This window comes from Penicillium psychrosexuale (genome assembly GCF_028828465.1).
Source record: "Penicillium psychrosexuale strain IBT 29551 chromosome Unknown utg000003l, whole genome shotgun sequence".
Classification (NCBI taxonomy): Eukaryota; Fungi; Ascomycota; class Eurotiomycetes; order Eurotiales; family Aspergillaceae; genus Penicillium; species Penicillium psychrosexuale.
In genome coordinates this window covers 4943179-4967135 of record NW_026643188.1, presented here as the reverse complement: position 1 = coordinate 4967135, position 23957 = coordinate 4943179, and the positions used below count along the sequence as shown (strand labels likewise).

The 23957-nt window shown below is 50.1% G+C and overlaps 8 protein-coding genes across 8 annotated transcripts; 5 read left to right on the top strand and 3 right to left on the bottom strand.

The window, feature by feature from the left end:
- Positions 1-389: 389 nt before the first annotated feature.
- On the top strand, positions 390-2141 carry N7518_005735 (FAD-binding oxidoreductase; the record flags this gene model as incomplete). Its single annotated transcript, XM_057186662.1, has 7 exons — positions 390-646; positions 698-930; positions 979-1092; positions 1143-1367; positions 1414-1510; positions 1560-1755; positions 1815-2141. The coding sequence occupies 7 exons, from the start codon at positions 390-392 to the stop codon at positions 2139-2141; spliced, it is 1449 nt and encodes a 482-aa protein (XP_057043432.1).
- A 965-nt stretch (positions 2142-3106) lies between these two features.
- On the top strand, positions 3107-3828 carry N7518_005734 (uncharacterized protein; the record flags this gene model as incomplete). Its single annotated transcript, XM_057186661.1, has 3 exons — positions 3107-3268; positions 3332-3660; positions 3744-3828. 3 exons carry the CDS (start codon positions 3107-3109, stop codon positions 3826-3828), a joined length of 576 nt encoding a protein of 191 aa, XP_057043431.1.
- A 487-nt stretch (positions 3829-4315) lies between these two features.
- On the bottom strand, positions 4316-4576 carry N7518_005733 (MoaD/ThiS family protein; the record flags this gene model as incomplete). Its single annotated transcript, XM_057186660.1, has 1 exon — positions 4316-4576. The coding sequence occupies one exon, from the start codon at positions 4574-4576 to the stop codon at positions 4316-4318; it is 261 nt and encodes an 86-aa protein (XP_057043430.1).
- Positions 4577-4783: 207 nt separating this feature from the next.
- Positions 4784-6033, bottom strand: N7518_005732 (cystathionine gamma-synthase; the record flags this gene model as incomplete). Its single annotated transcript, XM_057186659.1, has 2 exons — positions 4784-5815; positions 5872-6033. The coding sequence occupies 2 exons, from the start codon at positions 6031-6033 to the stop codon at positions 4784-4786; spliced, it is 1194 nt and encodes a 397-aa protein (XP_057043429.1).
- A 152-nt stretch (positions 6034-6185) lies between these two features.
- N7518_005731 (uncharacterized protein) lies at positions 6186-9880 on the bottom strand (the record flags this gene model as incomplete). The annotated part of the gene is made up of 6 exons (XM_057186658.1): positions 6186-6259; positions 6311-6657; positions 6705-6756; positions 6806-7003; positions 7055-9550; positions 9601-9880. 6 exons carry the CDS (start codon positions 9878-9880, stop codon positions 6186-6188), a joined length of 3447 nt encoding a protein of 1148 aa, XP_057043428.1.
- A 3714-nt stretch (positions 9881-13594) lies between these two features.
- On the top strand, positions 13595-17009 carry N7518_005730 (uncharacterized protein; the record flags this gene model as incomplete). The annotated part of the gene is made up of 2 exons (XM_057186657.1): positions 13595-14193; positions 14255-17009. 2 exons carry the CDS (start codon positions 13595-13597, stop codon positions 17007-17009), a joined length of 3354 nt encoding a protein of 1117 aa, XP_057043427.1.
- A 1144-nt stretch (positions 17010-18153) lies between these two features.
- On the top strand, positions 18154-19782 carry N7518_005729 (phosphatidylinositol-3-phosphate-binding ubiquitin-protein ligase; the record flags this gene model as incomplete). The annotated part of the gene is made up of 2 exons (XM_057186656.1): positions 18154-19164; positions 19222-19782. 2 exons carry the CDS (start codon positions 18154-18156, stop codon positions 19780-19782), a joined length of 1572 nt encoding a protein of 523 aa, XP_057043426.1.
- A 130-nt stretch (positions 19783-19912) lies between these two features.
- Positions 19913-23086, top strand: N7518_005728 (putative C6 transcription factor (War1); the record flags this gene model as incomplete). The annotated part of the gene is made up of 4 exons (XM_057186655.1): positions 19913-19970; positions 20309-21602; positions 21657-21940; positions 21993-23086. 4 exons carry the CDS (start codon positions 19913-19915, stop codon positions 23084-23086), a joined length of 2730 nt encoding a protein of 909 aa, XP_057043425.1.
- Between the last annotated feature and the right edge of the window lie 871 nt (positions 23087-23957).

Sequence of the window (23957 nt, the reverse complement as noted above, 5' to 3'; positions counted from 1 at the left end):
GTTCCCCTGCCATGTCCTTCCACTCCGCAGCTGCAGCTGCAGCCTCCAAGCACAGTAGGGAACTCGTCACGACATTCAATTTATGAGCTCTTTCGGGTCGATAAGCAGGGGCACCTGCTCAATCTAGACTCGCGTGGCCGACTCCGGCCTGAATGGAATGGAATCTCTCAACAATGCTTCTGCCGAGCATTCTTCTCTTGGATTTTGTGGCTTGGTTTCTGTTCCTGTCGGGTCCACCGTTCAAGAGGGGTGTGGCAGTGGCTTCAAGAATATCTAGGTTAGGTTCTCGGTCGTCATCCGTTCCAGTCCCTGCTTCGGATTAATATTCCTTTCTTCTATTTATTCCTACAATACTATATTTGCTATATTGTCTACTCTCCTTTGACAACATGCTCTCAAGCAACAGATGGCACGTTCTGGCGCTGTTCCTAGCTTTTGTCCCTCGGACAATGGCAGATATCTGCGCGACACTCAAGGCCGGGGGCATTGATATCGAAGACCGTATTTCATTGGCCTACAACACCGACCTGACCGAGTATTGGTCCGCGGCATGCGGCGATCTCAAGCCAACATGTATTGCAGCTCCATCCAGTGCAGCGGAGATGGCGCAGGTAATCAAGAACCTGTACGACGTGGATACTCTCTTGTTTGTTCTCTCCTTGCACCAACAGTAAAGATGTCCGCTAACCCTAAACAGTGCCATCAAGAGCGGAGGCCATAATCCCAACAATGGATTTTCTAGTTTCCAGGACGGATTGCTGGTTTCGACTAAGAATCTAGATCAGGTTGACTATAACCCCACGGATCAGACTGTTGTTATCGGTCCTGGGCTTTCATGGGAAGAAGCCCAGAAGGGTCTCGCGGGAACTGGTCGGGCTATTGTTGGAGGTCGAATGGGAGGAGTTGGGGTCGGTGGATATATGCTCGGAGGTATGTGGATCAGAAATCAACACCGAGTCTATCTCCAATGATTTGCAGGCGGTATGAGTTTCTTGAGCACCCAATACGGCTGGGCTGCGAACAATGTCAAGGACTTCGAAGTTGTCCTGGCCAATGGCACTATTGTTCACGCAACTGAAACCGAAAACCCAGGTGGGTGACACTATACTCCGTATCAACGCCGAAACACTAACGCTTGATAGACCTCTTCAAAAGCTTGAAAGGAGGCGGCAACAACTTCGGTGTTGTTACTGCATACACCGTGCAGACACATCCTCAAGACCATAAGGTCTGGGGTGGCAATTATGTTTACACATCCGACAAAGCCGCCGATATTCTCACAGTAGTGCGCAACTTCACCGACGAGTATCCCGACGACAAGGCGGCAATAATCCTGACATTCGAGCGCGGTCTCGTAGTTGACCTGTGTATCTTGTTTCTCTTTTACGACGGCCCTGAGCCCCCCCTCCGGAGTCTTCGACGGGTTCACTGCTATTGAACACACCTCAACCGCCAAAACCTGGGATACTTACTACGACCTGCTCAAGAACAACGACTTCTTCATTCTTAAGTAAGACGAGCAGCTTCAATACTTGGATTGTTTGCTAAATACTTACTAGGGGGCAACGCTATAACATCGCTACCGAGACCACGCCTCTTCCTAATAAGACCGTGGGAGCAGCCCCGCTCCAGGAGTACTATGAGCATTTCCGCGACGTTACCGGGTCCGTACTAGGAGTAACCGGGATAATAGGCACAGTTTCCTTCCAGCCCATGCCCAAGACATTTTCCCAAAAGGCTAAGGACCGGGGTGGAGTACGAATTTTATTCCCAATAGAAGAACAAGGACGATCATATTACTGACAAATCCCTAGGACCTCCTCGATATTCCCTCCGATCAACCGTACATTATCCTGGAACTTGGCTTCTCCTATGGGCTATCCATCGACGACAGCAAGGTCGACGCAGCCACGGTCGAACTCTACCAGGGAATGGACAACCTGGCCCAGAAGAACATCGACAACGGTCTTCTTCCCGACGTGTATCGACCATTGTTTATGAACGACGCATACTACCGCCAGGATTACTGGGGCCGTATTAGCCCCGAGTCCATGGCGCTTGCTCTGAAGACGAGGAAGGCGTATGATCCCCAGGAATTCTTCCAAAAGCGGACGAGTGGAGGCTGGAGGCTGAAGGACTAGACGTCAAGACTGTCTGGGCCTAGGCACATTGGATATATTTATCTCGTCTATAATTGTATTTACGAAGACTAAGTTAACCAATTGGTTTTAATTATGACACAAGAGAAACGTGTTGGGGAGTAGATGCATTAGCTCCACACGATATATTCTGGTATGGGGTATACTTCCCGTGGCTCTATACTAAAACCCCTGCCAAGCAGCTCCAATCGGAAAATAAACATAGTAAGGCTAGATGCATTGCCCTGAAACTTGATCTACTGTGCATTTTCCACCCTAGTCAATAATTAGATCAAATGTAGGCGCCTGCTTCAGATCCGGAGACGCCCAGGGAACGAGTGGCTGAGAGCGACCCGCGGCGAGTTAGGGTTTCCTCCCAAGCGCCAGGGTGGATTCGTCAATCGGACCTATATTGTATATTATATTATAATTATAATTATCCTTCCAATGGGGTATTGTCTTTAGCAAAAAGCTATGGGATCTCGTACTACCTCAAGCTAATATCCATGCCGATCGCTGTATCCGGTAGAGGGCTCGATGAAAGACAAGTCACCCAATTGAGTACGGCGCTTCTCCAATATGTAACACACAAAGACATAGCCTGGCTTGAAGAGATTCTAGATCTGTTGCTAATTTAATCTGGTCTAGACTTCGGACAATTGATGTCATTGAGAGACCTTTCTTGATGTCTATATAAAGAGCGAAACCAGCCTGTTCTTCAATCTAACAATCAGTTTCACTTTCTCTTCACTTTCTTTCAGAGTATACTTCCTTTGTTCTTGAGCCTTTTTTCTGCTCTCTTCTAGACTTTCAAAGCCTTTCGTTTCATACATATCTGCCTCGTTGCTTGGATACTATCCCACTCATCCGACTCTCGATACATCGGCGAATACACAACCAGCCCGGCCAATTATCCAATTCCATTCATTATTCTAATCAGCCCATTCCAACTCATTTCAATCACCAAGATGTCTCCCCAATACGGTGCCCTCGGCGCAACTTTCCAACTATCCCGCCTCTTCCAAGTCTGCTCCCTAATTGCCATAATTGGCATGACAGCAAAGTTCATCAGTGTGCTAGTAAACAACAATGCCACACCCCCAAATATCCTAATCGGAACGATCAGTGTGGTAGGTCTAACCTCGTCTACACTCTAAACCCTCTCTAGAAATCCACTAACAACCAACCCACAGACCTGCATCGCAGCAATCTACTGCATAATCACCGCGATCCTCTACACAGACGACATCCTCCCGTTCCTAGCCTGTGCCGTGCTAGACAGTCTGCTGCTAATCGCACTGATTGTCGTCACTGTTATCGTCGGCAAACCACTCTCGTACCTGAAGTGTACGACGCTAGCGGAGCTGGGAGATAAGGATGCTACGTTGTATGCGTTTGCGTCGAGACTTTCGAGTTATATTGCTAGTGTTAGTGGGAAGATTGATTATGTTTCGTGGATTGGGGCTTCAAAGGCGATTTGCATTGAGACGAAGGCTATTTGGGGGTTGAGTATTGGACTTTGGTGAGATTTTTTCTTCTTCTTTCTGGGTTTCTATTTATTTTGGCCGTTGTTGGAGCTTTGCTGACTTTGGATTGGTGTTGTAGTATTCTCTTTTTCTTCTCTGTTATTTGCAATGTTTGTTTGTGGCTACAGAAGAAGAAGGCTCTTGCGGTGAAGAGTATGGAGTAATGGATGGTTAGGATTTGGAGGCGACGCTGGAAAATGATATATAGGGATCTATCTGTGAGGTTTTGAGATGGTGACAGAAATATAGTACGACGGAAGGAGGTAATAATAACATTCAATTTTGCTGGTGCTGCAACGGTGCTGCAGCACTATATAACAGTAAGTATTTCAAGCTACCAACGGAGGTACTCGTAGAATTAAATGTGGATGGCATGTCCAGTAATGAAGTTTGTCATATTGTGTATTCGGTTTTCTTTCTTTTTTCTTTCTTTTTCGCCTTCACGGAACGAGGGCGATACAAATAATGAGGGGGTGTATCGATTCCGGTTGCTTTCACCAAAGTCTCCTCTGGGTGGAGCCTCAATCATTCTCCCATGATCGCCACCCTGCCCCGAGGGCTGATAGACGGATACATGGCCTTCTTCTCGAGGGATGCACGGGAAACTGTTCTGCCAACTTTGCTATATGCCTAGGGGCAAAAGTCCCGTCTCTACCCCGAACTCACAGGCGGAATAACAGCGACTTCACTCCCAGCCTGAATAACAACCTCCCCATCTTCCTCGACATCAACATAGTCCCCGTTCAAACTAACACCACAAGTAGACAGGACCTTGTGAACAATTCCAGGGTATCGCTGTTCCAATTCGCCAAATAAAGCGGACAGTTTCAGGGGCGCGGGGAGCGATTCTGTGTTTTTGGAGGTGTATTGGGATGCTGTTGCGAAGTAGTGGATTGTGAATGTTTCCGACATGGTTGAGGGGGCGAATTGACTGAAATGACAGTGGGAGAGAGGTTATGATTGAGAGTGACAGGTGTTGAAGAGGTTAGTTGGATAGGCAGATAAGAGTTCATTGGTCATCCTGCCCAATGCGGGGTAACTAAATAACACTCAATCTATAAGTAAGAACCAGTCATGCATTCTAAGCAGTTCATACTACATCTAAATCTTCAAATCTATCTACTTCGCAAGCTCACGAAATGCCCTCGCCAAATCGGCCTTCAAATCCTCCCAATTCTCCAATCCAATGCTAATCCTCAGCAACCTCCGATCAACCGTCGCATCCGTCATGGTCCTCCACTCAATAAGCGTCTCAACACCACCCAGACTAGTAGCATGCTGGAAGAAATGCAGTTTACTCGGTAATTCACGAGCAAAGCGCATCTCCTTCATAATAATAGAGAAAACAGGCCCGAACCCATTAGGCATCTGCTTTTTCAACCAATCGCTCTCGACTTTCTGTAGACTAGCATGGAGGACCTCACTGAGAACAGCTTGCACAGCCGCCTCGTCGCTGCCAGGCGCGGGATTAGGCGCATGAAGAGCAGCATCAAGCCAGGAAATAAGACGGGCGGCATTCTCACTCTGACGCTGGACGCGGACCTCCAATGTGCGCAGACTTCGGACGCCAAGCCACCCCTCCATGCTACCCATGACAGTTCCGATAAAGAGACGGTCGGATTTGAGCTGTGCGGCCCAGTCGTCGCGGTTCGTGGCGAGGACACCGCACAACATATCACTGTGGCCGCCAAAGTACTTGGTGCCTGAGTGCATGACAATATCCGCACCGAACTGGAATGGCTCTTGGAGGCCTGGTGGGGCGAAGGTGCTGTCGACAATAAGGTATGCGCCGCGGGCGTGGGCTTTAGCGGCATAGGAGGCAATGTCGAAGGCGGTACCTTGGGGGTTGACCGGTGTTTCGAGGAGAATTACGTCGCCTTTTTCGAGTTGGTCGGGCTGGCAGTCGAGGGGGAGTTTTTGGAGACCTGTTAGGCGGGTGAAGAGCGCGATGACGCCGTGGCAGCCGTGGTAACCATCGCCGATGGAGATACGGCGGGGGTTGAGGAGGGTGAGAGCACCGTGCAGGGCTGATAGGCCAGAGCTGTAGCTTATAACTTGGCCGTATAGGAGGGAGGACAGGATTGTTTCAAAGCGAGTAGTATTTGGTGCGGACATGCGCGAGTAGATGTGGGAGGTTGGATCGAAGTCGGACTACATTGGATATGTGTTAGGCGATGAGTTAGAGAACAGCGAGTCAACGTGCATACAGGAGTAGCATCGGCAGCCGGTACTAGCTGGGTTGGATCATTGGAATACCGAAATGTAGTAGAGAGATGCATAGGAGGAGCAACATCAGTAACGAGGTTCAAGGCATCATCAGCATGCAAGGAGCGCGTGGAGGCGCCAATGGCTTCGCTAGAATGGGACATGATAAAAGATGCTATGTTTGGTTCTTGAATTGTATGCACAGAAAAAGGGTTCGTCAAGCAAAGTTATAATACACCGATCTCGAGGGTGGGGGAAGAGGGGGAAATCACGTAATGGGTCACGTGTTGGAGAAATCACGGGGAGAACAAATGGATTATCGACGGATGGAGCCCATGCGGGATGGTTCTCGCACTGATCCAGGAAGAGCTGCCTTGAAGGTTGCACGTGCTATCGAACAAAGTTAGCAAAAGAACAGTACAAGCCAGAGATACAACTCACCAGCCTCTGTATCAAACGCAATGGCGAGGTCGTCGTGTTCGATGGGATACTCGGGCATGTCGAGGCACACAAAGTTGGAAGCTGGGTTATCATCCTTCTTAGGCAGTGCGAACTTGGCATCTACCATACGGATTCCGAACTTGCCGGACCGGGTGAAGGACTGCATGATATCAGTACCCTTAAGAACAAAGTTCATACATGTGCCATGGTGGAAGTCCCCAAAGAAAGCAAGCATTTGAATGACTTTCTCTTGTCGAACGATCTGAATTCGGGCCAGGGAAGCTTCCCATTTCTTGTAAATCGGAACCATACTCCGTCGGCGGGAGATGGTGAACGATGTAGCCATACTAGTTTGGTCAGCAAAATCTCAACCAAAGGGCTAGATGGAACTCACCCATCATAAAGCACCTGGAAGCCAGTAACAGCTGCCTCGAAAGCATGAAGATCTAGAATATAATTAGCAAAAGCAAACAGAAATGTCAGAAGTAGACATACCTTGCATGGTGGGGAAGTCCAACCGGCGGATCGTAGGCTTTGTCTTGATCTTCTCAAGGAAGCCGGTTAATTGCCCTGGCAGTTCAGGGCGAATGAGATTATCTGCAAGCGAAAGGGTCAGATCCTGCTGCCCGGAGCGGAACAAGCTCATGCTCGTCTTGCTCTGGACATCCAAGCCAATTTTGAGTTCGCCAGGTCCTAGATAGAATTAGCAACCCGTTGCGGAGCGAGGAGATAGAGAGAGCCCACCTAAGTTGATACGATCCGTGACAGAGCCCCATTCAGTAGCGACGAAGGCCCTCAAATGCTCCGATAGGATTGTCGGTCCATAACCATGGTCGACGTAAGCATGCTCCTGATCAAGAACAGATACGCTTCCCGCGGGGAACTGAAGGTATTTGACCGCGGGCTGACCGGTGAATGGATCTTCGGGCTGCTCAATGCAATAAGACTGGATGGCGAATTCGGGCGACTTGATCTCTCCCTCTTGTGGAAGCATGCCGAGTAGCACGGAGTGCATTTTTGAACGCTCAGCTGCCTCGTGGAAAGTCATCAACATAGATCTCGTACGGCCGTCCTCGGTCACTTTGAGGAGAAGAGCGGGAGCACCATCCTCTCCCCGCAAGAGACCGAACACTATCGGTGAGCCGTTGCCCAAAATATGGCGAATGCTGCTCAGAGTCTTGACCTTTGGGCTGGTCAGAATAGCTATTCGGAATCCCCGATGCGCATTGCGAGTACCAGTGCCTTCTGTCACGGTGACAGATCGCTCGAACAAACGGACTCGACATCTTTCTGTAGGGTCTGGAGGAAACGCCTTTGGTGTGCCGGGATCCATATATTGGAAAATTTTGATAGTATTCTCAAATACCACAGTCTCACCTGCCTCTGGGTGGAGACTGTTCTCCGACTTCTGGGTGTATTTGACGATATTCCAAAGGGTCTTGAAATCGTCTTCCTTGAACAGGACATCCAACTCGAATCCTCGGGGAAGCTTGACTCGCATAGAATGGGACCGGACTTGCCATTCCACATCCTCCCAAGTCGGACCCTGCTTGCGATCGGACTGGATCAAAATGTTGACAAGTTGACTTTGGCTAGTGATGGCCGCAAAGACATACCAATCCGCTCGTTCGCGTACGATGGTCAAGGCGCAGGGCATGGCATATTGCTGTTGGCCATCATCATCACTGGAGCTGACACAGACCTGCACGAACATGCTACCATAGCTGAAGTATCGACTTGTGTCACCCAAAGGCATCATATGGACCAAACTTGGTGTCTTGCCTGCATTATCTACCAGCATTGATCTCGTTGCCGCACCAGATAAGACTGCTGAGACATCGGGCGCATAGAAGGGATAACGCAGCCAGATACTAGTATCCAGCTGGCTGGGAGAGCCATCGTCCGAGGTAATCATGGCGAGGATGTTGTTTCGTTTGATGGACATGGACAGCGACCGGAGATGATTTATCAGAGTGTGATGTATACTCAAAAGATCAGCCAAATCCTTGTCGCCGGTGGTACTCGCAACGGCCAGTAGGGCGTCAACGCCCATAGCACCGTATCGAGAGAGTTCATGATGACTGGGCACAATATTTTCATTTATCCATAATGCCTTTCCAAGATCAATCACAGCTTGCTTGGCGTAGGTAGGTGGCAGTGTCGAACGGGATCGGGCATACGCTTCCAACCGTGTCTTTCCTCGTAGAAACCACCAGACCGCAGCCCGAATCCATTCTGCTAGCGATGTTTCTATCAACGGCTTAACCTCCTCTGCTGCGAGCTTGATAGGACTCTGGTATTGTGTATTGTACTCTTTGAATTCAGAAAATGCGGTATTGCCAACTTGGTTCGCAATATTGCGAAGAGAAAACTTGGGGGGTTGGACGCTATGTGGCGGCTCTTGGCCCTCGCGACTAGGAGGTGACGCCCGGTTTGATGCAGGCAGGTCTTGGGGTGGCGCTTTGGCCTGTACTGGTGAAAGCTTGCCGGGGCTACCTGGAATGAGATTCGTAGGCATTCGTGGGTCAATGGGACTGAGACTCGCTGGTGCGCGTTCTGCTGAGGGGCTTGGGGGGTTTCGGATCGAATCGACAATAGACCTCATCGACAGAGAAATTGATGGCGCATGCGGAAGTCCCGCCGTTGGGGCTGCTTCGTGGGGCGATCCAGAACTGTAACCTTTTATGGGCGGTTCCGGGCTAGGAGGACTGAGGGGACTAGGGGGAGTTGAGATATCATCGTCTTCAACTCCAGGAGACAATGCATCTTCCTCATAGCGATGATGCAGTGCGCGACCTTCTTCCGCTTGCATCTTATCGCGGACGCGTTGTGCGAACTCGGTATCGCCGTGCAGTTTCAATCGAGCGCCGCCGTCGCCCGCAGACAACGTGCTCAGGAAGTCAGCATCCTGCGGATTTTGCATTAGCAGAGGTTTCCAGTCCAATCTATCACGCTGAGGCGAACAAACCTCTTTTCGGGATCGAGCATCACCATCTCCCAGCGATGTGTCAAGTCGGAGATTTGGCAGTTGCGGTCGCGAAGGGTCCGACACAGGGGTTCCCCTGCTGTCCGACCTCTCACGGGCCCGCGAAATCTCGATTGTTGGCGATTCCGTCTCATCGCCTCCTTCACCAATCACTTCTGGGTTTTGACGGCTGAAACCCACCCGCAGCCCTTTGCCTTTGCGCCCACCATGCTTGGCAGAGGCTGGAGCGGGGTTGGGGACAGTCTGAAATTGGTCTGAGAAATTGAAAGAGGCATAATTATCAAGAGGCAAGACTGGCGCTGACGCCGACGCCGGCGCAGGCACTGGCTTGGCGGGAGGGTGTTTGGAGATGTCTTGTGAGGAAGGAAAGCGGTGGGCAGCAACGGTTTGCGGAGTTGGATCGATAGGCGGGGGGCTGCGGCTGATTCTGGGGCACGAGAGCTCAAAAAGTCTGCGATTTCTTGATGTTGTTGCAACGCAGCCTTGTGCTTATCCTTGGAGAACAGTTTACTTTTCCAATGGGGCTTTTTCGCGGGTTTGGCCTGCTCCGCGGGCAGAAAGGAGAACGGGTCATCGGCAGACATGACAGGAAAGATAGCGAGTAGACACAGTCCACATCGCACTCAATAACACACAGACACACACACCAAGGATACCCGTTGTGAAATATCCCCTCCCCCTGTGTGTTGAAGGATCGACAGGGGCTTTAGGCCTGATAAGAATTGGGATCGAATAGCGGGGAAGGGGAGATGGGAGAGCCAGAGAGGGAATAAAAGGAAGAGAAGAAGGTGTGTAGTATAAAGGGCCAAGTGCAGTTGTCGAGTGTATTGTCTCAAAATGGCCCAAAGGTGTCAAGTGTCAAGTGTCAAAAGTGTCAAAAAGTGTCAAAGTGTCGTCAAGAGGAAGGAGGGGAGGCTAATCTAAGCGCCCGTGCTCCAATGAAAGACTATCAGAAACAAGATTAGCCCCGAATTCCAAAGTCCAACGATAAAAAGCAAACACTTACTCCGTATAGAGATTAGATTGTCAAGGTAGCTGGACCAGCAGCGTGAGACATGCGATGGGTAAGAAGTGAAAGAAGGTACATCAGGGGGCAAACCTTGGAAGAAGAAGCCCTGGAGATACTCCGCAGGTACCAATTGCCGCAGTGGAGTCGGGGCTTTTTGTGGATCCGATTTAGTATACGAAACGATTAATAGGGATGTGCATAGGGATGTTCATAGGCATGTCCATAGCGATGTTCGTAGACATTTCACACTGCTGTACAGACATGGTGCAATTCCCTATCTTTCGGTCTATACACTTCCACATACCTCAAGCACCCAACGCCTTTCAAGCCACCAAGGGCTATATATATCCAATCAGCATAGACAATTTGCTCGTCTCATCCTGAAACTCCACTAGACCCAATCGGATTGAGGGACCCGCTGCTGACGAGTTTTGGGAGCTTTGAAGATCAAAGATATTCAGTGACATTGTCATGTTGTTGGATGATTTGATATTGGGCATCCCTGCCTACGATCTACTGCCTTGGTACACTTCCTACTCCATAGTTAATAATATGATCACAAAACCACGCATTCCTAACTAACCCATCCTAATCATATCTAGGGGCTTCTTAGCGCCCGAATTTTGAGACTAATCTAATTAATGAAACCTTGGATTAATTGGTTCATTTGTTAATATGCCCCTAACCCTCGTACAACGGTAGCTTCTTTCCAGATTGGAGGCTTGGCTGTAATGTATCTTCCTCAATTTGGCATTTGATCAGATGCCCGTTTGCCGGCTTCCCCGTTCGGTCCTCCCGTTTCCAATAGAGTATGTACTTTGCTCGAGTCTCTAATTTGCTACACTCATATATTCATAGATATGACCCCAATGGCTATAGATGTCTGCAACCAGGGAGTATATCGCCCTTTGCTTGTCACCGCTATGTCTTGCTCTTAGTGACTAGGTTCTATACGGTTCATTGACCACCTTGACTTGACCCGATGGATTGGAAGCCCATGAAACAAGGAAATTCAAGATCAACCGTGACTCGGACCACCCCGCATGTAGACAATCAACATCCGCTTGTAAGACCCAGCGTTCATACCTGCATATACACCCTGAAGTAGGATCGTCCCGGTTTCGGGCCCTCGGGAGGCCACAGAACTGCTTACGCTTACCTACTACGCAATCTTACCTAACAACCTAACATTGAAGGTTAACTAGTTAGTGGAGCCTCTGAGCTTGAATACAATATGCGTCGTACAAACGTATTACAATTTAATGAAAGATGGTGGCTTTGACCTTGGAAAATCCGGGGTCTATTATCCTGAGCTCTCAAAGGCGTGGGGGAGGTACGGAGTAGAAAGCCCTAAATGTCTCACACCATACGGAGTACTCCGTACTTCTTGTATTCTTACAATTTTCGGCACATGAACATACTAAATAGGTCACTTCTACGCAAACCTTGTGTACAACATACATAATCTCTGTTTGTTTCAGGCCAATAATAAACATCCCCACTTGACAAGCTAGTTAGCGATATACCTATTATCACGATAACACTGCCGAGAAAACCCTTTTTTTTTCATCCGAAACTTTCAACTCCAAAGGTACAGTATATAAGACATGAAGTATGAGACAATATGACAGCATTGTAGAACTAGTGGGAACTATGGAAAGGGAGAGGGAAGGAAGACTGGAGGTATCCAGATACGGTATGAGACATTGTGAGATATTGAAACGCCAGGAAGGGCAGTTGTAAACGGTTCGCTGTCACCTTGTTTATACTAACACAACACAGTTCGCCGAGGAAGGATAGAAAGATAGCGAATGTGCGGAGTACTACTAGATTAGGCGAGAGTTTACTTTCGGCTGATGGAGCTGGCCGAGCTAGGTTCGTTCAGGCTTAGACTTGTGGGTGAGAATGAAAGTGAAATGAGGAAGTCGATGTGGCGTTAATCTTTTTGTTGATATTCGCTTAGGGGTGAAACATTGTATAGCCCTACGGAATACACATCGGATATTCACCATTCAGTATACTTCCAAGTTTCTAGAACCTTATGTATGTCTGACTATCCCGAGATGAATATAGACGACTATAACATTGTACACAACCGGGATTCAGGGATTCAAACAACTACTGTACCGGGAGCTATATACGAGCAGGGCCTGACGCCACCGTGATTGTCTCACCAGAAACCTCCATCGGTTAAAACCCACAGTGGAGTTAGATAGCTAACGCAGGGCACTAGACCCTGAAAGGTTCGCCATTATCTGTACCTTCGTTGTCGCCCAACCAATCCCGTCCGAGTGGTTAGATGAATTCACCAGCCTCACCCCGTTTAGGGCAATGTGCCACATCCAACCACCACTGGAGAAGATATCACAAGAGAGTAGCCTTTCAACATCATAACTCAATGGTATAGCCGACGCCAAGTCTTGCCGGAGACTGATCAGCATGAATAAATCATTGAACTTCAGGCATGATGGGGCCACTGATCAGTTGTTATGTAGTGAGACAATCAATAATCCACCTTCAGCGACTATTTCGAGTCGGCCGAAACATATGAGGGGGAATAGTTCGAGAACCCATGATTCTAAGACAAAGACATAAAGACAGTCTTCCTCGTAATTGAAGACAATATCCTCACAGCAGAAGTAAATTCATGCAGAAACTCAGGATCTCAGTCGGTTATTTATCTCCGGGGGTTCGGCTCCAGCCGACACAGTGGATGGAAGATAGATTGGAAATAGTTGGAAATAGTCCTAAAATAGGAGGATTGCGCATATCTCCCATAATTTTCTATTTTGAGAATTGTATTTTGTTCATGATCCTACTCTGTTTCGAAGAAAATAGTATAGCAGCCTATTATTAGCACAATCGAGTAGTCAGCCGTTAAACTCCACCAAGGCCAGGCCAAACAAGGCGCAGCGACAACAGGCCAAACCCACTGCGAAAACTAAGCCACTTTTTTTCCACTTTCCTTGTGTTTTGCTCTGACTTCGACTTCCGATCCTGCCCCCGGGATATGCCGCATTGGACGACTTAGCGGCCGACTTACGACGCACGCAGATTTACGTACCTCCAGGCACCGGCCTAACTTCGAACCCCCCAAACTCTATCAGGCGAGACTCCAGGATCCTTGGTCTATTCCCTGCAGTGATATTTTTTTGTCAATCACAGTGCCCTATTGACCCTGGGAAGGGGTGCGCGCGGTGGACGAGACCCCGACACCGATCCATTGTCAACACAACGTGGATTCGATCATCTACGCCGGGGGTTGACCTCCCCGAGGAGGTCATCCCGGATGCCCGAAGTGGACATGCACGACTCGACGGAGATCGAGCTGGACGGACATTCATCATCCTCTCGACGGAAAGCAAGCAGGCGGCCGCGACGCAGTGGATTACACATTTTGCAAGGTCGGCCGTGGCCCGACACTTCAAAACGCCGAGCACAACCATGGAGTTCGGTGTGGTGGATTGCACTGCTTTACTTAGTGTGCTTTGCATCGCCAGGGGCTGCTGTTCTTTTGGACTTTGAAAATTGTCTATCAAAATCCATCCTCGAGTCCGACCCTCTACAACTTCAATTCATTCCTACCAACGTGTCCGTCAAATTCAACCTTACCAACCCTCTACACCCGCTCGCCATCACGGTCTATGGCAATGTGTCGGGAACCACGTCTCGAACCGCAGACTATCCCGCACCCGATTCCTCTGTATGGACAAATCCTAATTGGACCGATGGGAAGATTGAGGATGTGAGCACTACCAACAACAAGTACAGCACGCTGATGACGGATCTCAATGTGCTTAGCTTCACGCCCTTTAGCAATGCCTCTCGTTTCCGTGACGCGGTCACTCAGGGGACCCTCCCGCTGGGTCCGGTCTTTAATTACAATATGTAAGCTATTGCAGGAAGAGAAAGCTCTGCGATTTTTAACTAATCCCTTTCTCTTATGCAGGAGTGATTTGACCACATTACGAGCGTTCTCGGTCCAACATGATATGCTTTCAACCTACCGTTTCGGAACTATCACACCCTTATTGATAGTTCGCTCTGGAGATGCATCCGCCGTTCAGCTCGCCTGCGTTTTGGTGAACGCGACGCCGGACTTAGGAACATCTCTCAAAAGTGCCATTGCCTATGTGCCTCTCATCATTTTGATACTGGTGGGAATTGCGACCATCACTGCCGCCATGTTTAGCCCTTGGGGCACAACCGATCTATTTCGGTGGACAAGCAACTACGGCCGCGATGAAGATGTTCTCCGACTTGTCACTCCTGGATTTGCAGATTGCCTGCAATACCTTCAATTCATAGTATTAACGGGCTCGCTTTCTTTGAATTACCCAGGTTTCTTCCAGCCTATAGTGAGTCAGGGAGCATGGTCGACTCTCATGTTCAACCAGAGTTTCGTCAGCACTGAAATCGGCCGCGATCCCGTTGTGGATGGTCTATATGCCATCAATGGAACGTATGGCCTCGACCGAATGAACCACCTGGTTGGCATGACCTCATCTCAGGATATCTGGCCTGGTATGATCATATGGGTGCTGGTAATCATGGCTTGTGTGACGTTGGTTTTCCAGATCGCATTCGCGCTCCGATGGCTGTATCGTGAGTTGGCAAACAACACCGATCAGGATCTGCGTGCCAGAAACATGCCGTTCACCATGGGGAATCTCATTCGCATTGTCTTCAATTTTCTTCTCTTGCCAATCGTTTCCCTTTCCTTCTTCCAATTGGTTATTGCTCGTCAATCAACCGCTTACTGTGTTGCTTTGGCGGCCGTGGTGATCGTTATTATTGCTTGCTTCGCGATCTGGGCTATCCGTGTGGTCCTTAACACTCGACCCAAGGCTCACCTTTTCGATGATCTTCCTACAGTGCTATTGTATGGGCCGCTCTATAATACATACTGTGACGATGCAGCAGCCTTTGGTATCGTCCCGATTGTATTGAACATCGCTCGCGGAATAGCCATTGGTGCTTTGCAGCCGTCTGGTATCGCCCAGGTGGTAATGCTGGCCATTTGCGAAGTTGTGTCTGTACTTACCCTGCTGGCCTTCCGGCCTTTCTCAAGACCAACCCACATGAACCTGTATCACTGCCTCTTCTCTATTGTGCGTTTCTTGACAGTTATCTTGAGCGTCGTCTTTGTGCCGTCATTGACACTTTCGGATGCGGCCAGAGGCTGGATCGGATATTTGATCCTTGTGCTACACGCCGTGGTTCTCATCTTCGGGTTCTTCCTCAACGCAATGCAAACCTTGATCGAAGTCCTGGCAAGACTGGCTGGTGCGGGTGGTGCCACTCGTGGTGGCTTGACGAAGGTGCTTGGCATGCGCCAGCTCTCGAGGCGCACTCCGCGACGTGATCTTACTCGCCAGAGTATGGGTTCGGAGGCTGCTATGCTCGGGCACGGTGACGATCGTATGTCATCTCAGTTTGATGGATCGCGTCCTCGCAGTCTCTCTGGGAGCTCTGGTCTGCTTTTGAACCGTGCTAGTGATGGCAGAGTCAGCACCATCTATGATTATCCCAGTTCTCAAGGAGGCACACACAGCCGTGCTGCTAGCGGGGGATTCCCCACACCTACCTCAACCACCCATCAAGGAGCTGGCTTCCCTAGCTCGCCCAGTAGTGGTAAGATGATGGGAACGAACCCTCGTGATCCCTATTACCGGCCACCTCGCCCCGGGCGAAGAACGCCCCCGGCAAGTGGTGCTCTCGCGAAGGGGAAGAGCCCATCAAGAGGCTTCTTGAAATCAAAATCAAGCCGCCGAGCAGTCAGCATCGATGACGACCTGGGAGATGGCATGTCTGGCCGTGCTACACCAGTTCCAGCATATCTAGCAACGCCGAAGGATGATATGGAGCTCGATACCCCTCGCAAGCCGAAGGATTATGCTGTTCGCGAGGTTGATTTCTACTACGGTGTCCGAGGCCCACCGCTCTCCCACAGCGGTACGCGAAAGTTGAAAACTGGCCCAGCCGACCCCACAGGTCCAGTCTCGTCTGCGACGGGCTGGTTCCGAAGCTTGCTCCAAGGGAAGACGAAGGACAACGCCAAAGGATTTGAGGTGGTCCGAAGTGCTCGTGCGCCTCCTCCAGGTCTATTCCCGAGAAGAGACGACTTTAATGATCCTTATCAGGATGATATAGGCATGCCATCAGCCAGTCATTCTCGGGAAGTGTCTACCGGCAATGTTCCTTATCAGGATTCGGACAATGACCACGACCCCGAACCGTCACGCCCACCAGTACTGCCACAAATTAATACCTCAGGTGGCGGTGGTATCGAATTGCCCAGTCGAACGAGCTCTTGCCACACACACGCGCCTGGTGACCAAGACGCAGGAACTGCGGCTGGCCTTCCAGTTGTGACCGAGACCCTGTCTCACAATTCTGATATAAGCCAGCACTACGAGCACTCCGAGCACCATCTCCAGCCAGAAGGCTCCACCACCGCGCGCCTGCCTTTCAGCGGAAGTAGCTCGCCATCTCGTGAACGAGGTCTGTCTATGACCTCTACTTCAAGGTCAAGATCAAACGCCTCGAGCCAGCAGACGGGCGCTCGACCCTCGAGTCTGGGCTATGTACCTCAACATCGCGCGCACGACCACATCCACGAGGGGAGCCCCGACGAACCGTCCTTTAAAGGGAGCGCAGCAGAACTTGTCGATGAAGCTTCGCTGGGCGGGCACGAGCGTTAAAAGTATGAAAAAGGCAGCCACATATGTATTTTGAACCAGTATATTCGTCTTCTTCTTCGATATCTACCTCTCTCTATCTCTGTCTCTGTTCCCATTCATGGATCCCCCGCCACTTATTCCTCATCTATGGATATCGTCACCACCATCTCCTCCCCGAAATACTGGCGAATTGATGCCACCATCACGAATTTCCTTACTTCCTGTGCGTCTATCTCTTGCTTTGTTTGTCAACCTAAAATTGCTGCAACGGCGTTTTATCTCTGATCCCGAGGTACACCTAATGGGGAGTGAACTCATTGGCTTCTTGCTATCTTTCTGGCTGTCGCTGAATCCAGACGACATGCTGTTTTCTTTTGGAGGCTTTGCTTCTTTCTGTATCTGTCTCTTTTCGCTCTTCTTGTATCAATCTTAGGACACACTAATGCCGAGATCATAATTAATGAGGACTTTTCATTAGCGCTCTCTCTTAGTGGTAATAATAAGGTCTTGATATGTCTGAGAACTAGTAATAGTTCCCAACTATATAAGCAACGTATGTCTCCTGTTGCAATTATCAATTGAACTATGGGAGGCTTCGAGCAGAGCGGAAAGAAACAACCGAACCCGATAACACGCGGGCAGACCGGGCCGATACCGTCAATCGCCACCTCCCTCACCGCCCGCCCCACGATAACAGCCTGTATCTGGGCCCAAACATAATGCTTGCACCATTTCCTCTCTTGTCTCTGTGAGTCAAGTGTCAATCTCCTTGTTTTCTTCTTTGCTGTTGCCATCTGCTGTTGCCATCTGCTGCTAGCATCGCTACTGCGTTGCTGGAATCTGAGAGCATAGTCACAAGACTCTCAGCCTCATCATCTCCTAAATCCGACCCAATCAGCCTTGGCTCCATGATAAGCATCATCCTCTCACTCCTTAATGTGATCTTCGGCAAAAAGCGTCAACGTCATTGAAGCTGAGCCCAGGATTGCATAAAAGGGCTTTATCTCCTACATCTATATTCTCGACATCCCCGCCATCTATTTCCCTCATCATCGCCACTCGCCACCTAGTTCATGAAGACTGTCATTCCAACGGCCGAGATCGATCTCGTTGCCTCTGTCGGACAGAATATCACAGAGGATCTATACCGTTGAACTTAGCAATAATGCCTGGGTCAAGCACGGCATCTAGCTCGGTTCAGTCCAGCTCCCCGCCGAGGATGCAGGCAGGCACGAGGCCGGTCGAAAGACCAGAGGGGCACGGCACAACACAACCTGGAAGCTACAGCGGCTATGAAGGAGGCAGCTCCAGGACGAGAGCCTTTCCTATTCGCCCCAGGTCAGAACGTAAACGACGATTGACCAGTACCGGCGAGGATGCGAGGTCGCAATGGGGACAATCTGGAGGCACGGCTGGACCGGCCCGAGACAATGGGGGACCCTCCAGAAGTATCTTGCCGCATAGATCTGTCTCGATGGTATTGCCTTCGTCTCGCACTAGAACTTCTATATCCACAGCACCTGGCTCGTCATTTGCAACAGCAATTGATATCTCTTCCTCTCCCCCAGGGACGCCTCGTTCTTCTACTTCTGGCGAACAACTACCGGGTCTCTCTCGACGGGAGCATCCAACACCCTGGATTAATCAACCTCGCTCCGTTGCATCTGTTCACAATGATCTACATCCACCATTTATGGATATGTCTCTCCCCAAATGGCAGGCAGATTCGGATGTGTCAGAATGTCCGATCTGTGGGGTAGTATTCAGCTTCTGGCACAGAAAGCACCACTGCCGAAAGTGTGGAAGAGTCGTGTGTGCATCATGCTCCCCACATCGGATCACAATTCCTAGGCAATATATTGTCCGCCCTCCTGAGTTCGTTGACTTCCTTCCTGATTCCCCGCCAATTCCTTCCCGCTCTCCATCAGTCGTCGATCTCACAGGCGATGACCCTGTTATATCATCATCACCATTATCATCACCATCAGCATCAGTAGCAGCAACAGCAACCACACTCAACCCTGCTCTTGGCGGAGGCGAAGAAGTACGACTTTGCAATCCATGTGTGCCAGACCCAAACCCGAATCCCATTAGCTACAGTACCGTGCGGGCACACGGCCACCGACCCACCCATTCTCTTTCATCCACTATGGCCAACACATACCATGCCTCATCGGTTAGTTCTCGCCTGTCACTTTGCCTAATAAAACCAAGCTGACAAGAAAACACGCAGGGTCCAAGCAATCCCGAAGCTCGTCAGGAACGACGAACTGTGGGTGTAAATGATCGACCGCAGTTCTTAAATGAGTTGAACTCGCAAACTCGCCAAGTTCCCTCGCCCACCGCTGGTATATCCCGACCACATCGTTCATTTTCCAACCGCGACGGTAACCCAACCCGCGGACCTGCGTTGAACGAAGATGATTTCTGCCCCGTATGCAGGCGTCAATATCTTCCACTGAGTCCTGAACAGCCTCTCGAGGCGCGCCAAGCTCATACCCGGGCGTGCATCGAGGGCTATTTGAGACCAACTGCCCCGCCCCGGACATCATCCTTGCAACATGATCATCCACTGCCCCATCCTCCACCGGTAGCCCGTATGCTTCCCTTTGTGGCCACGGAGAAAGACTGCCTCGGTGATGATGGCCAGGCAGCAGAGTGCACGATCTGTATGGAGGACTACGAGGTTGGACAGACCCTGGCTCGCCTTGAGTGCCTGTGCAAATTCCACAAGCACTGCATTGTTGACTGGTTTGAGAGGAAGATGGAGTGCCCTGTCCACAAGTTTTCCTAATAAGGTGCACATCCATCTAATATGAATTTCAAGAAATCTTTTTGCTAGCTTAGCTTTTTGCTTTTTCTACTTTTGGTTCACGGCGTCTGGTACGAAGTACTTTGTTTCTGATATCCCGCTTAGCGTACCAATGAATCTAATCTATTCTCAATCTAAAAATCAATCAGATGCTGATACAGATGCCGACGGTATGTAGGATCATCAGTCACGTGGCCCCTGATGTTAGTTGAAACTCAAAAATCAAAAGCACTTCACTTCACTTTTGGCCCCAAAGTGACGAGCAAGTCAAACAGGACCCAGTGGTATTATAAGTGAAAGGTAAGCCTGGTTTTATGCGTTCCCCTTACTTGACATTATTCCGCTGAGGTATGTTGATCCTCCACATCGGTGGTCGGTGTTTGCGATCACCGTCCTCCGTTTTCTCTTGTCGCAAAGCCGAGGTGTCAGCAATAACCACACTGAAAATGGGATACCAAACAATCACGTCTACTAATGAAGAATTGGAATTAACGCTAATGTGTAACAGTGATAGGTCCTCGAGCCGGTATTGTAACCCCGCACTGCATGGAAATCGATCCGCAGCTGCAACACGCGGACCCTCAACGGTCTTTTTATACACCGATCCGATCGACAATGAGCACAGGCCCGGAATACCCGGAGCCCCCATCACACGCACCCCTCAACCCTTACCCAAGCCGGGATACACATGGTGATGGACGCGGACACGAGCATGGGCCTAGGGACACGCACCCGTCATTCGGGATGGGCCCAGACAGCAACCAATCCCCAGATCCGCATGACCCACCAGGCGACGCCAAACGGTCGCGTGCATGCGAGCCATGCCGACAGCTGAAAGTGCGCTGCGACCCAGACCCGGCGCACCCGGAAGGGTCATGCAAGCGGTGCGCGAAAGCGCGGCGCACGTGTGTTGTAACCGCGCCTACGCGCAAGCGGCAGAAAAAGACCGACAGTCGGGTGGCGGAGTTAGAGCGGAAGATCGATGCTCTGACGGCGACGCTGCAGGCATCAAATTCCACTAGTGCGCTGTTCTCTGGTGGAGCGGGGCAGCGGGATGAGCAGCTTGCTGGTCGGAGGTGGATAGCTGGGAGCAAACGACAGCATACCGGCGAACTTAAGGATCCCTCTGCTGGGCTGCTAGCGCCGCGGTATTCGCGGCCGGGTAGTCCATCTGCGGAGCAGATTCCTAGCCATGCATCGAAGCATTGGCGCAGACCTGTTGGTGTTGATTCTGCGCCGCCGCCGCCAAAACATGAGGCCGGGAATGAGTTTGCTGATATGATCGACCGCGGGATTATAGATTACAAGACTGCCAGTGCGGCGTTTGACCGGTATATCCACCAGATGGCGCCAGAGCTGCCTTTTGTTGTTTTTCCGCCGGGGACTACGATGGGCGAGGTTCGCCGTAATAAGCCTTATTTGTTCCTTGCAATCATCGCGGCTGCCGTTGCCGTCTTTAATTCTGACGCACAGCCGATCCTCGTGAATGAGACATATCGTCTGATCGCCGAGCAGGTTGTTGTCAAAGGCCAAAAGTCGCTTGAGCTGGTTCAGACTATAATGGTCTGTTCTATCTGGTATCTCCCACCAGATAACTTCGACGAGATCAAGTTCTATTCTTTGACCCATATGGCTGTGGTCATGGCAATGGAACTTGGATTAAACCGTCGCGTTTCCGATAACAGACGCAGCTTCAGCGTGATCCGCGAACTGATCATTAAAAAGCCGACGGGTCCGGCATTTGATCCAAAAGGGCCGGAGGCAAGGCGAACTTGGGTTGGCTGTTATTTCTTATCTGTCCAGTGTGTTTCAATCCGGGTTGTTCTGGTATGGAGATCGCAAGCTAACTTTGGCAGGATGTCGGCGGCTCTGAGAAGAGTACACTTGGTCACCTGGCAGCCGTATATGGACGAGTGCCTTCAGATTTTAGAAACCCACCCGGATGCCCTACCCTCCGATCGAAACTTGAAATGGTGGATAAAGCTGGGATCGATCATGGAGGATGCTGGAAATCTCTTCTCTGAGGAGGATCCTGGGTGCATTACCACCTTCGCGGACAGCAAGGTTTGGTATAATATAAAAATGTTTGAGGATAGATTGGCACAATGGAGAGAGGAGGTCCCACGAGACGTTTACACTGGTACGCGCTGGTCTTGAGAACATTCTTTAATATCCTGCTGACATCCTTCTAGAGCCAATGGTTCACGCAGAGCATGTCCTGAATCTCTTCGTCCATGGATCTGCAATGTGTGTGGACTATAACACGGCCAAAAACTCTCCATCTCAGGATGATTTGCATAACTCATCGGTTGCGATCGATGCGTTGAGCACGGCCATCCGCTGCATTCACGAAAGTCTGGATGTCATTTGCACCATTAATATTGACCGACTTATATCCTTGCCTACTACGTCCTTAGCGCGGACATCGTATCCCGTGGTGAGTTTGATAAAAATATACTCACTGTTCATGTCACCGGACAGTCAAATTGGTCAGATTCTCGATGTGCAGAGTCTCAAACTCGATTATTATTTGGACAAAGTCATCGCGCATTACCGTGCCGCCGCTGCGCGCGATGGTGGCCGTGCAGCAGCGAGATTTGGAAACATAATGGTTCTGTTGCGCAATTGGTTTATCAAGAAGCGCGACCAGGGAGATCATGGCCGGGAATTGAAAGAGGTCTTTTCGAATGATCAGAAATCCTCCGATCACCGACAGGCACATCATAACCCTGATACCTCGAACACGGTATCTATCAATCCAAGAGCGCAGATAGCACCGGGCATGACACCCCTCCATTTCCTCAGCGAAGTAGCCATGGGCGACCCAGCGCACCGAGCGAACAACTCCAACTCCCAACGCTCAATAGCCGGACAATCTTATTCCTCAACCCACAGTCCAAGCTCAACAGTCAACCCAATGCCAACGCCAGGCTCATCCAGTTTCGTGCCAGATCCGCCCCAAACCAGCTGGTCATCTAGCTCATCATACCCAACCACTCTCCCAAGCTCAGACTCGAACCATATAGAGACGAGGGGTTACTACCAACCCTATCCATCCACCGAAATCACACAGAATTATCCAGAATTACCGTCGAGTACCCAGACTCAGGGATACCCAGACATGTCCACCGTGGCTGGGGTGCAGCTTGCTCCTCCGATGGGAATGGCACCCGAGGTAGGCATGGACCCGAATTTCGGTGATCCTTGGTTTACGTTAGGGAATATGATGGATGAGGGATTGTTTACATTCCCTCTTTCTTTTGACGGGAATTTCGGATTGTTTTAGTCGGCTTGTTGTGATGTTCTGTCTCTTTTGCTCATTATACCCGTTGCTGTTTCGAATGTATATCAATTTCACTCATCGCAAGATGCATCATCTTCGAGGGATAGGCTCGGAAGGAAGCCATGCCTTTTCGCATTCAGTCACTCTCATAAGGGGGGAACACCAAATCTAACTGGGATTAGTGAATTACAAGGAACACTTCATCTAGGCAGTAAGAGTAAGGCTCATTCCTTAGGAATAGTCTAGTGAACAGTATAATGGCAACCAATTATTTTCTCTGTTGTACTGAGAACGCGTTCTCGGCTACGGAGATTTACACCCCCCATGTATTCCGTGGGACTCGTCAAATGGAAATGAGAGCCACGACTTTAGGAACGGCTTGATGTTTGATGCAGACCTACATGGACCTCATACATATGGTAATGTCATGGTCCCTGTGGCAGGTGAAGCAGCATGTGCTACAGGACCCTCTGCCTGCGCTGTCTCGTGGGGGCTACGGTGAGATGGTGGTCAGAGGGATGGGGAGAGGAGAAGAGGAAGAGAAGAGGAGAAATGGGGGGAGGTCCTTATATACCCCAAATCCATGTGCCTTCCTAAAGTGCGACAGTTCCCTCGCACTTTCCCTGTCGATGTCAATGTCACATGTCACCCACGTGGACGACCCGATATAAACATCCCAGGTTATATCGACATCAACCTCCCATTGAAATTCATACGTCTCGGAGAATTGCATTCTCCGCAGCTCCGTACACTTTCACAGCACAGCTTCGCAATCAAGATCTACTATACACCCCACATTCCAAACCAGAGCAATAATATCCGAGAAGAGCATATGCTGTTCGTGGCCTGCGGTCAATTTGACCTGCCTTCAGCA